This window comes from Silurus meridionalis, chromosome 17, assembly GCF_014805685.1.
Source record: "Silurus meridionalis isolate SWU-2019-XX chromosome 17, ASM1480568v1, whole genome shotgun sequence".
NCBI classification, from domain to species: domain Eukaryota; kingdom Metazoa; phylum Chordata; class Actinopteri; order Siluriformes; family Siluridae; genus Silurus; species Silurus meridionalis.
This window is the reverse complement of record NC_060900.1, coordinates 14,193,290-14,205,699: the sequence shown is the minus strand read 5'-3', so window position 1 is coordinate 14,205,699 and position 12,410 is coordinate 14,193,290. Positions and strand designations below refer to the sequence as shown.

General features: G+C 37.3%; 1 protein-coding gene across 1 annotated transcript; it reads right to left on the bottom strand.

Moving 5' to 3' along the window:
- Nucleotides 1–9,470: 9,470 nt before the first annotated feature.
- On the bottom strand, nucleotides 9,471–12,201 carry LOC124400527 (peptidyl-prolyl cis-trans isomerase C). The gene is made up of 5 exons (XM_046872429.1): nucleotides 12,017–12,201; nucleotides 11,336–11,449; nucleotides 11,099–11,192; nucleotides 10,814–10,998; nucleotides 9,471–10,716 (listed from the first exon to the last, which is right to left on the bottom strand). The coding sequence occupies exons 1-5, from the start codon at nucleotides 12,116–12,118 to the stop codon at nucleotides 10,588–10,590; spliced, it is 624 nt and encodes a 207-aa protein (XP_046728385.1). The 5' UTR covers nucleotides 12,119–12,201; the 3' UTR covers nucleotides 9,471–10,587.
- Nucleotides 12,202–12,410: the final 209 nt, after the last annotated feature.

Below are 12,410 nucleotides of genomic sequence, written 5' to 3'. Positions count from 1 at the left end.
GTTGTTAATGACTGTCACTGGATTTGGCTACATGTCCAAATACCTCGGCCCTCAGGATAGGGCAGTTCTGAAAAAAAGGAAGAGTAAAAAAGTACCACTGTTCATTGGGAATGTTGAGTGTATGGCTTCCTGGGGTGATTGTTTTCAGACAACTGGCTGCTATTTTCTGAAGGCATGTACTGTAAATACTGTTAAAAAGGTAACTGTGAAAAATGTATTTTAACATTTAGGAACTATATGTTTATGAATGTCTTGAAGCAGATGGATTTTTCATGTCCAGCCCCAGTTTATTCCCAATATAATTTATTTGAGGGCACTCACAAATCTGTAAATATTATTTATATATAATATTTTACTATGTACCAGTATAAGTATTGTAACTGTGACAATAACATAAGAATATCTAAATTATGATTCATATTTAAAAAACATAAAGTGTAAGGTGTAATATTAATTGAAGGGGCGTGTATAACAGTGTATTATCAAGTGCCTTACATCATATGTAATGTTCCTCTTATTAATAACACTTTTCTTTGCATATCTGAGCATGAGTGGTATGATGGGTCAACAGGTATCTCATAGACCAGTGTCTTAATTAAAGAGTCTAGGTAACTTTCAAATGTACTTTATGTGCATAAATGGGATTTCTCCAGGATTCTTTTCAAAACAACAAACTGTATAGTCAATGTAATAGATTTAACAAGTGAATATGTCTGTAGGGTGATTGATCTAAAGCAAATACTTAAGAAGTGCTACTTTTTTTTTACTGCTGTTGCTATGCGCAGCCATGCTGACTTGATGTCATACCTTTAATGCAGAATGAACCACTTCTAGGTGTGAATGAGCATGTGAAAGTGTGTGCATGGTGCCCTGCGATGGATTGATATTGCATTTAGCCAGACACCAACAGACACAATATGAACACTAGCTCAACAAGTTTGTAGCTATGGTCCCCAAATCATTTGTGCATTATTTTCATCAGCTATGCAATCAGAGTCTCTTCATGCTAAACATAACTTACAATTAAATGTCTGCAATACAAACCCTCTGCTTTTGAGCTGCGTTAGTTTTTGTAATGACCCATTGCAGGTTCGGGGTAGTTTTTCTTCTTCATTAAGTCTGACGAGGACTGTTAAATAATATTAATGACCAGGATAGTCATTACTTACCTCTGTTTGCGCTGGCTCAAGTGATTTTATCGATCCAGGGGATGAGGCCCAGTACAGCAGATTATTCTGGCCTCTGATATTATCAACAGCTTAAATAAGTTGATTAGCACAAGGACTATCTTTAAATAGATCTAGATGATGATGTTGATTGGGTGGAGCAGAGTGCCATCCATCTTTTTGATCTGCTAATAACTGGAATCCATCACTGTTTCTATCAGGCCCTTCGTAGCTCGGCCCGTCTTCCCTCACTTCTCTCTCTCTCTCTCTCTCTCTCTCTCTCTCTGGATCTGTCTCTCTTGTGCTTTCTCTCCCTCATGAGCCACAGGTTTTTAGAAAAGCTGGTACAGGAATGTAGGACAACATAGTGTGCACTGTATTTTGTCAGAGGACTGTGAAACTAGCTGCTGTGATGCTTTGTTAATGCTTCTTCAGAATCGAGATGTGGGTGCTTTTTTTTGCACGATAAAAATCATGTCATTTTGACTTGAAAAAGTGTTTCATGAAGTACAAGAAATGACTGGTCTGTGAAATAAAAGATTCCCTCTGTCTTTAATTTGGATACACTCCTGCCACCAGAAGGATCCTGAAGCATGTGACTTTTCCACTACAAAACGTATCTAAAAAATAATTAAAAATGCGTATTTTGATAATGATTATTTTGATTATCCTTTATTCAACTCTTTATGCAATTATAATACATTGTCTCAATTCATTAAGCATTCTATACTAAACTGCAAAATAAACAGCAACTCACAACATTTTTTTCAGTCTCTGAGCTCATATAAAAAGTCATGTTATCAATAGGTTTCGAAAATGATTAGAGTATACTAATTTCCTTTAGCAACGACCCATGTCAATGGATATACTGCAGAGTTTCAGTGTCCTGCAATTTACTGTTAAATTGCTTAAACTATACAAAAGAAACTCTAATGTAACAATTTGTCCATAGACAAGCCCCCAGCACCTATTGATATAGGGAATGCTGGGATAGGCTTTTCTTGCTTAGCCAACTGTGAACAGTAAAGCCTGGCTTAATTTGATTAAACACTTTGTTAGGAATAGTAATTAATGTACTTTCTCTGCTTGCTTTTTAATGGCTCCCTACAATTAGTACACTGAATCTAGTTAAATATACTCTTGTTTTTTTTTTTTTTTTTAGTTGTGTTTTTTTTACAGGCGATGGTTGCATGGGTCATATTATTAGGAGGAGGGGGTAGAAGGACTGTCAGCTGGGCTCTCACAGGAGTCCATTTATTCCCCAGCACAGTCCTCATTATTCCAGTCTAGCCTGCTACAGGTAGAGACCACCTTCATTCCAGCCAGGGCCCCTTCCTCCACACAAACAGAAGGAAAAGATTAATTGTTTGCTTTGTTTTGTTTCCCTAGGGACACTGGTCACTTAATAAAGAAAAATAATCCTATCTTGGTCTTGATTCAGTTTATTGTCCCAAAATATGTGTGGATAAGCATGGGACACGGCTTAGTTCTTGTTAGCAGATTTGCCCATTAGCTCTGAAATGGCCAAAGTACATGAGAAAACAAATGCAGTAAATAAAAGAGAATTGATGAGAGCACAGGCCTTTGTTGGTCACAAGTTGTATCATGATTTGTGGCTCCATTTGTCACTAAGTCCTCATTAAAAGGGCAAAATTAAACAGCCAGGCCAATGTTCTTAATTGTAAAGCAAGCATATTAGATGGGGCTTGTTGAATAGAGGCACAATTAGAGAGGCTTTAATTGACAATTGCTGCATGTGCTGAGTGAACACATCACGTCGCGAAGTGCATTAATGGCAGGCGGTCAGGATCTTGAAAGTAAAGGTCAATAAAATGCACACTTAAATGCAAATGACACTTTAACATGTCAGATAAGTGACCTTTTGTGGACAAGGGATAGCCTTGGTAATACAAGTCAGTATTACTAGTGTCTAAATCCAAATATTCAGAGAATGCGGTGTAGGAATTATGAAATATAATAATGGAGAAATTTAAGTAAATTAATTGTATCAATGTGCAAACTCGGATTCCGTGCAATTGTTCTATCCTGCTATTTTACATGCATCATTTAATGCATTCACAGTTTCTATTAAATTCAGCAGCAAAACTACGATTTCAAACATTACATTTCTGAATATCCTACATGTTGTCCAGAACAACAGAACAGACCAAATCTAAAAGACTAGCTTAGCAGTAGTTGTTAGTATGACAGTAATAACTTTTTAGCCTTCACTATTGGATTTGTCAAAACCTATTTATTAATTAGCTATACAATAAATTATTTATTTCAACAAGCTGCGATTCCTCTTTTCGTTAAAAGATCAAACAAGATTGATATCAGATTCCAAGCTGTGTGACAACATAATGTGCTGCGGCATGCAGCTTTGCTCTATTAGCAGAAACTTGTTATTTTTCTTTAGCTGAAGCAGGTCTCTAAGTGTGGACAGGCGTTGATAAATGCTGCCGTGTCCTGTTGATGCAATTCATTTGTCAACTGTGTGAAAAAAGGTTAATCGGTATTCTCCAGCCAGGTTACAGTGTTTTTCTCTTGCTCTTTGCCAGTAATTGTGCCTCTGTGCACCCTCATCAACTAGCCCCTCACTGACTTGGGCAGAGTACATTCAGCCCTTGCTGCCAAAGAGCCACAATGAATTATCAGCAATTTTGAGAAGAACATTACGTCCTGATACACAAAAAAAGTAATGACAAAAATAAAGGCAATGCAAACAGTGAGAAAAGAAATCATAATAATAAATGTCAGCAGTGTTTCATAATTTATTTCCAAGTATTTCATACATGCAGTTGAATGATCATGGGTAAGGGGGGAAAAGAAATCAATGAAAATTCATATTTCATAAGCTTCTAATTGTGTTTAAAAGTGTACAGTAGTCATTTGTTTTAGCAGCCTCCACAGTGGTTGCTTTATGACAGTGCCATACATTTGAGAGTTAGGTCTTATTTCTTTTCCCTTGCCTCATCACTCCTCCTATCTTTTGATCGCACTCCCTTCATCTTTTTACAGCTACACTATACAGCTGTTGAAAATAAGGGTTTTGTTGTCAAGAAGACTGTACTTAAAAAAAAAACCTTGACAACTTGACAACGTTCTATCATCTGTGAAGTTATCGATTTGCCAGTGTTTTAACCATCAAACTGGATCTATTTGAGTGACTCTGGTTTTTAAACAATTTCGTTGACAGGCCAGGCATCACAGCAATTGCCCTGCTTTTTAAGACAGTATTTTAAGACAGTATTTCAAATTGAGGATTTCGCTCAAAAACGTGCTCGTCCCAGCACAACCAGCTTAACGTAGAACCAGACTTCCGAAGGGCCCCAGTGGTAGACAGAGTTGTCACGAAAGAGCGTGGGGGGTGAACGGGGAAGACAGAACGCAATGGGCTGGCTTTATAGATTGCTGTTAGGGCAACAAAACTTTGGCAGCATTGATTAACTTGACATTGAATGCAGCAGTACATTTATCACTAATAGCTATGGTGTAGAAAATCTAATAAGAGCCAAACAATCCCCCTGGAGCTGTAACAGGTTCTCTGTGGCCAGCGGAGCGTGCCATGAAAATATCCGTCTCCCTGGACCCAGCTGCTGAGAGGTCAGGCAAGCGATGATGCCCCGAAACACACGCATCATCTGATCAAAATTGCGTATTCCCTTTTTTTGATCACCCACTGATGCAATCTGGGCAGGCACACCACATGATCAGTAAGTCATAAATATGCATAATTGCTAACACACAGTAGCGATTTTCAAGTGCATGTAAGTGAAGGAAGTGTCAGTAATTGGGCCAAATTCAAAAATACCAGCATCTGGGTGTCCCACCTTCTTGTCAGTATACTTAACAAAATTTCAAGCTGGTGAAGAATTTTAATTTCTCTGGGGGATGGGGGAAGCTGAGAAAAGATTTGCATGTGTGACTATGAAACACTTTGGCCGTGCGTCAGAGTTTAACAGGGAGGCTAATTGATTTGCTGTCACCTGGACATCAGGTTCACTCTTAGGATTCAATTTTTTTTTTCAGCCTGTTTTGCATATCGCATCGATCAGTTGAGGAAGGGTGTTGGGTAAATGAGCAAAAAGCGCAGAGGCAAGAGGATGAATTGTTTACTCACATAAAAATAACCTTCAATAAGAGAAGATGCATGGGGCAGACTTCTAGTGGTGTTCTGCTGCCCCAAGCAGATGGCATTCAGCTGCTATTGATCCAGGCCGTGCAGGCGAGCGGGGGGCAGTTCTGGTCAGGGCACAGGGAGCAAGTCTGTCCATCCTAACCAGCTACTGAACCATCCCTCAAAACAAAGGAAGACACATTCAGAGTTCAACCAATTGCATTTTTTATGTTAAGTAAATAGCTGTCAACTTTAAAACACTCAATTATCTGTTGATAAACAAGCCATGTCGCTGTGAATTTTGAAGTTTCGCCTTGTTTGGGTCACACAAAGTCGTTTAAGAACTTTATAGCCTGAAATCAGGAAGTACAAATGCTATTCACAGAAGAACATGAAGAGTGACCTCTTTCGACAAGCATATAGACAGAGGTAAAAGTAGCTGAATGGAAATCATCATACATTTATACACCAATAACGAGGCCTTTATGCCAGGATCAAGTAAGCTGCTGCCAAGGATCCATTATTTCAAGGATGAATGCTCCTTGCAGCAATAAGAGAAAGAGACCCCCCCACACACACACCACACACACACACACACACACACACACACACACAAAACCCTTCTATGTCTCACCCCTGGTCCAGCCTTCAGCACTAATTAGTTTCAGAGGGAATGGAAAAGGAGGCTGCAACCAAGCTCTTCCAGCATAGCATCAGAGTGTGGAGGGGATGCATTAGTGAGACAAAAGCCGGGGAACGCTTTTAACTTCACTGTAAAACAGTAGGAGCTATGGCTGTGAAGGCTTTCGAGAGTACCCTGAAATTTTAAGTAAAATGCAATATTTTTGAAAATGTGTTTTAATTTACACCAGGTAAAACTTTTTCATAGATGATTCCTTGTCCGAGTTGGAAAAAGATTCTTTTGGACTCGATGACTGAACCTGCTTCTTCATGTTTGCTTGTTTTTTTTTCCCCCACCATTTTTTTTAGCCAGGTTTAAAAGTGATAGTGGCCTATGATGTGCATAGTTTTATTTATAGAGGATGTAAATCATAGTGCCAGACACCAGAGAACAGGTGCTGCTGATTGTTCTTTGCCCTCAACCTTCTTCTCTGTAACAAAATAAATAAATAAATAAATAAATAAAAAATTAAAAAAAATTCTTCCTGCATGGTGCCACCTGATTTATTAAGCAACATATTATTTTCTGGCTTCTGAGACTGTGCATCCTGCTTATGATAAATGTAGTGCAATGCATAAATTTAACACAATGGCTCTTGTGTAAATGCAACATCTTAATGATTAAATGTTAAAAACTTAACTGCTTTCATCCATCCTCTCTGACTAAACCCTGTCTCGCTATTTTAAGATTTTATGTAAGAATTACATTAAGTGGAGGCATTTTTCAAGTGTGGCTTTTCTTTGTTTGTAAGTGCATTCCTTCATACCAAAAGGGGAGGTTGGGGTATAATTTTAAAAAGCAGTCTGCTGAAAAAGGACTTTTCCAACTAAGTGTGATTTAGAGTTGGCTGAAGAGAAGCCTCATTTCATTCATAATTATCACCTTTTGGTATGAAAACCCCAAGGTCTGTCCACTTTAGGTTGTTCTGGCAATGTACACAGTCCCAATCTCAGAAGGTCTCTGGCATTCTAGTCCTAGCTTGGAGATGTGCACTCTCCAGTTACCACAGTAATTGGTTGATGAGGAGGCTCAGGCCCTAAAAGAATGTCAGTGTTCGATTTCCCTGCGATCCTAAGTGAGGATATGTCACCATTTATGCTGCTTTCGGGTGACACTGACTCCTGGCAGAAACTCTGGGGAAATCATTACACTGTTTATACCTCTCCCCTGTCAGGCACCACTTCCCTTTGATATTTTCACAATGTTTTCCGCTGAGTGATGGTACCTTGCAGGGGTCAGGGGAGAACAAGTATCTTTTGTAAATTCGTGACCATATTTTAATGGCTGAAAAAGAAAAAGCCAGACAATTGGTGACGTGTAGCACAGAGCCAGTAAGAGAGCTTGAAGGAAAGATCAATAGTGTCCACCTGGTGTCTTCTTCTGAGTGTAAAGAGATAGAGCTTTAACGATTTCTGGGGCTGCTCGGCCACATTTTGAAAAAGAGTGGAAATGTTTCAGCCTTGGGAACTGTGAATTTCAGAACTCTATTTCAGTTCGGTGCAGTTTAAAGTTAAAATCACTTTTATTAATCATAAACCTAATAGTTTGCATACAACTTTAAGAACAACTAATGGAAGACTGTGTTACCTTTTTTTTATCTTGTTTTAGGCAATACAAACAGTTCTATGTGAATTAATTTGCCATTTGATTTGTTACATAATCTATTTCTACCATGCCATCACATCTACATTCTATTTATCTAGCAAATTATCTTGTTTCTTAATGCATTTACTGAAAATTTTACAGAAATCTACAGTGCCTCATTAAAACTAAGTAACTTTTCTTACTATGTGGCCAAAGTCAAATATGTCAGATATGTCAATATGGTAATGCAGGACCTAATTTTCAAGGTATTTACTGATTATACTGTAGCACTGAAAACTGTATAACAGGGTTGAGTACTGTCATTAAATCATTCATATCAGTCAATAAAGCATAAATAGAAAAAGAACGGACAGCTGTAAATTATTACCTTTGCAGCAGAAGGATGCTAATAATTTATACTGTTTTTATCACCCTATCAATAATCTATATAAAAGATATAGAGACATTGCCAGAAATAACCCTTTAACCAACTGAAAATTATTTTCAAAAATTCTTAAAAATCTTTTTAACTATATATCCTGTATCCTACAATTACATTTATGCCAGTTGGCAGACACCCTTATGCACAGTGACTTACAACTGAGCAGGGGAGGGTTCGGGGCCTTGCTCAAGGGCCCAGTAGTGACAGAGAGGTAGTGGTGAGATTTAAACCTGTGACCTTTTGATTCAAAGTTTAATGCCTTAACTACTGAGCTACCATCCACCATTTTCTAAGCTCAACATAAACAATTAAAAAAACTAAAAATATAAACAAAAATAAAATTTGAATAAAAAATAACAGTGCTGAACTGCAATAAACAGACATCCCATCCCAAGTTCGCACCTTGCACCTGATGTTCATGAGATATGGATTCACTTCATGTATAAATGAATTAATTGGTGCTCACAAGGGAAACCTAACATGAAAAGGATTTAAAAGAGATGCCAGCTTTATTTGTTCTAAACTGAAAAAAAAAATGTGCTGATTACAGTCCACTGCTTCACCTACCTATCAAACTAGCTATTCATTTTTTTACACAGCAATAAGCTTCAGGCTTGGCTCTATCAGCAGCAGTTTAACATGGTTTGTGTGTGGCTGATTTGTCTGATTTTGACCTTTCAAGCAAACTGTCCCATCATGCAGCAGCAGGGCTCCTGGGGGACTCTAACTGCAGTGCTGAGCTGAGCTGGTAATGAAGCCTGTCATCCAGCTTGCATCCTCTTGCAGGGCTACTTCAGACACAGCTCCAGCTTGGAACGTTCTCTTTTTTTGATTCAGTGATTTATCCAAAAACATCTCTATGTCTTTGTGAGAAGCTCTTAGCTACATTCAGCACACTTCCAAATGTTAATTTTGCATACCCAGTGATCTTCACAGGAAAATAAATGCTGTTTAATCGTTTTGTCCAAATTGTTTTATTTGTTTGACTTTTTGTTAGAATTAAAAAATGACTCATTTTGTGAAAACTTGAAACAAGCATTATATCATGGTCAATCTAAATATTCAATTCTGACTAAATGGAAGGTGGTAGTTCTGGTCATTTTTAATGTGCTATCTTAAAAACAAATATAACATAGTAACAAATTCAGAGTTGCTTATATAATCTAGTGCAAAAGATTCAACTTGCAGGAAGTATATGATTAAATAATAAACTGTACATTAATGAGCACTCTTTACAGGCTTCACTCCACAACAGGTTCTAATAAAATCCAACATGCTTGTTAGTGAGAATATGTGCATGTTCTCCAAAGCAGTGCTGTTTTTTTATTTATTTTATCCACATTTCAATAACATGATTAAACAATAGTTACAAAATTAATAATATATATATATATATATATATATATATATATTATATATATCGGCCGGTGAAATCATGGTCATTATTCTTTAAATAAATCACTCACAATAAAACAGTTTTTAATAGTTTTTTTTGTTTTATTTTTTGAATATGCATTAGGAAAATATTCTTAAACTTAAAAAATCAAAAGTCATTTCAAAAATAAACAATAATGGTGATAAGAATCAGTAAATGACGGAAGCATAAACAATAGATTGTGCACAAGAATAAACATACATTAAATGCTGCACATTGCACGGTCACTACACAGGCTAGTTTTGATATACAAAAAATGTATTCAGTGTTTTTTAAAAACTCTGTAGAAATAGAACTAGCCTACTTTTCCAATTGCAAAGAATAAAGAAATTTATTCAATCAATTGGCATAAGAAGTTCAAATTGAATAGTTTTTGGCACTAGGATTCCCTAATTAAGTAATGCTTTAAGGAAGGGAAATCGTTTTCTATAATACACAAATACACTTTACATTTAAACAGTAATTTGGCATACAAGAACATACATGTTTGGCACATGAGTGAATGCATGCTGCGTTTCCACAAACAATTTTTAAAAATTATGTTTATAAAATCAAATTTGATGTTTCTCTTTGTCATAGAAAAAAGCAGAGATGTAAGTAAAAATATGATTGCTACATGTTTCCGGTATCCTCGACCTTTTCATTTATTACTCAGGGTCCCCGATTATATTAATTTGAATTAAATATCTGATTCCAAAATGAGGTTCAAATAGACAAATGAACTAACAGACTATTGAAACACTACTGGCTAATGCGCTTTAATACCTAACTACTATGTATTGTACATGCACAGTCTGGGGAATAACTACAATTCTGAGAATAATGATTAGTAACTTTGAGATTCAGCAGCATGACGCTAAGTGGATGGCAATACAGAGCACCAGATAATAGGTTTAAACCCATTTACCAATATTAACCAAGGTTTAGCACATGCTTGAGAACCAAAGTCATAAGCTTTATGTGTTGTTTAACAGTCTTGAAGAATTTTTCAAGTATGATAAGTATGATTATTGTCTGCTTTCCTCATTTCTAAATGAAAACTATTTGTTAGACATAGATTCACTTACCACTCTAACACTGTTCGGGATGAAAGTGGAAATGGAGAACTTTACAGGATGGAGGAGGAAAATGAAGTCCTGAGCTCTGCTGTGTGTGACACTACCAACCCTCCACTTCTACGACGAATGGTGTTTTGACCTCGATCTTCCCACTGTTCACTATGACACACTCTGTGTATGGCATGTTCCTGTCATTTGTGTCCTGAAGCTCAATTGTATGAACAACAGTCTGGAGGGTAAAAAAAGAGAAGCAAATAATAAAACAAATAACACTTTACCTTTTTTAGTTAATCACCTTATGGTCTAAAAACAACACCAAGACGTACCATGCCTTCCAAGATCTTGCCAAAGACAACATGCTTGCCATCCAGCCATGGAGCCCGTGCCAGTGTGATGAAGAACTGTGAGCCATTGGTGTTGGGGCCTGCATTAGCCATGCTGACCCAACCTGTGCCCTGATGCTTTAGCTTAAAATTCTCATCTGCAAACGTCTTTCCGTAGATACTTTTGCCTGTAACACAAGTGCACAAGTGCCATGCAGGAAAAACTTTAAGAATTCACCTTACTCCAAACTCCTTAGGAATGCTTCTTGAATTACAGTAAAACTTTACCTCCCGTTCCATCTCCAGCTGTGAAGTCGCCTCCTTGGATCATAAAGTCCTTGATGACACGATGGAACTTACTTCCTTTGTAACCATAGCCATTCTGTAACAGACAAAAGAAAATGAAGAAAATGCTGTTATTTGGCTAGGATTTCTTTTCTTAATGTTACAATGACAGAAAAGAGTCACACTTATTCAAAAATGCAATGAATTAAAGATATTTCCCTGTCTAAAAAAAAAATCTACCTCTCCAGAAGCAAGCGAAACAAAGTTCTTCACAGTCAGGGGCACGACCTCTCCGAAAAGCCCGATCACAATTCTGCCAACTTCGTGTCCTCCAACAGTGATGTCAAAAAACACCTACAGATGGACGCACAAAGACAGACAAACACACACACACACACACACACTCTTAAAGCTCTTTGCCTATTTTGGTTATTAAGCCTTGTCAATCATATCTTTATGAGAATGAGGAGGTGGGACAACCTAAATCTGATTTAAATAGCGCGCCACCTTAGATCACACACTTACTTTCACGTGCGGGACGTGATTTTAAGTGTAAACGTGTCACTGTTTCCTTCTGCAGCACCACAACAGACAGACACACAGACAGACACACAGACACACACACACACTCTCTCAAGCTGGATCCTTTTTAACTCCTATCATAACGTGTTTCTCATAGATTGTAGCTTCTAGTATACACATGGATTATGCATGTATTAAAACATTAAAATTGTGGTCTAGCACAGCGTTCTCTACACCGCTTTTTAACAGGACAGATATTACGTCAAAAACGCAATATATTCATTTTATAATAATATTTCGCCAACGTCATTTCGTGCTGTGTTTTTATTTAATTGCTTTATATATATATATATATAATTTTTAACTTAGTCTATGATTTCGTGCTATTGCGTCACTCACCTTATCCGTTACTTTCGGACCCACATTTATCTTCGAATAAACCACAGTTCCTAAAAACGACAAATAAATAAAGCATTTCAGACACATATTTCCCCATTGCATGACTGAATATTGTATGGATCTCTAGCCGACGGGCTGCACGCAGAGGTTTTCTGGGATTTGGCGTCCACTTCCGGTATCGATATCCCTCCTCCTCCTCCTCCTCCTCCTGGAGAATGGCGTCATTTCTGGAGTACTGGAATTAAGGTTCCGTTAAAAAAAAAAAGAATCATAAAAAATATTATAAAAGCAAAAGGTGGTTGTGAAGGCATGTCTCGTGGTTGAAGGCGCTTTCACATTAAAAAATAATGTGGAAATAGTATCTTTTAGAGTAAATTGGCCAAAGGTTTGTGGA

Coding starts and splice junctions, on each gene's coding strand:
- LOC124400527 (XM_046872429.1), bottom strand. CDS start 12,118: ATGCAATGGGGAAATATGTGTCTGAAATGCTTTATTTATTTGTCGTTT. Junction 11,193..11,335: donor TTTCGCTTGCTTCTGGAGAG/GTAGATTTTTTT, acceptor TGTCTGTTACAG/AATGGCTATGGTTACAAAGG. Junction 10,999..11,098: donor AGCTGGAGATGGAACGGGAG/GTAAAGTTTTAC, acceptor CTTGTGTTACAG/GCAAAAGTATCTACGGAAAG.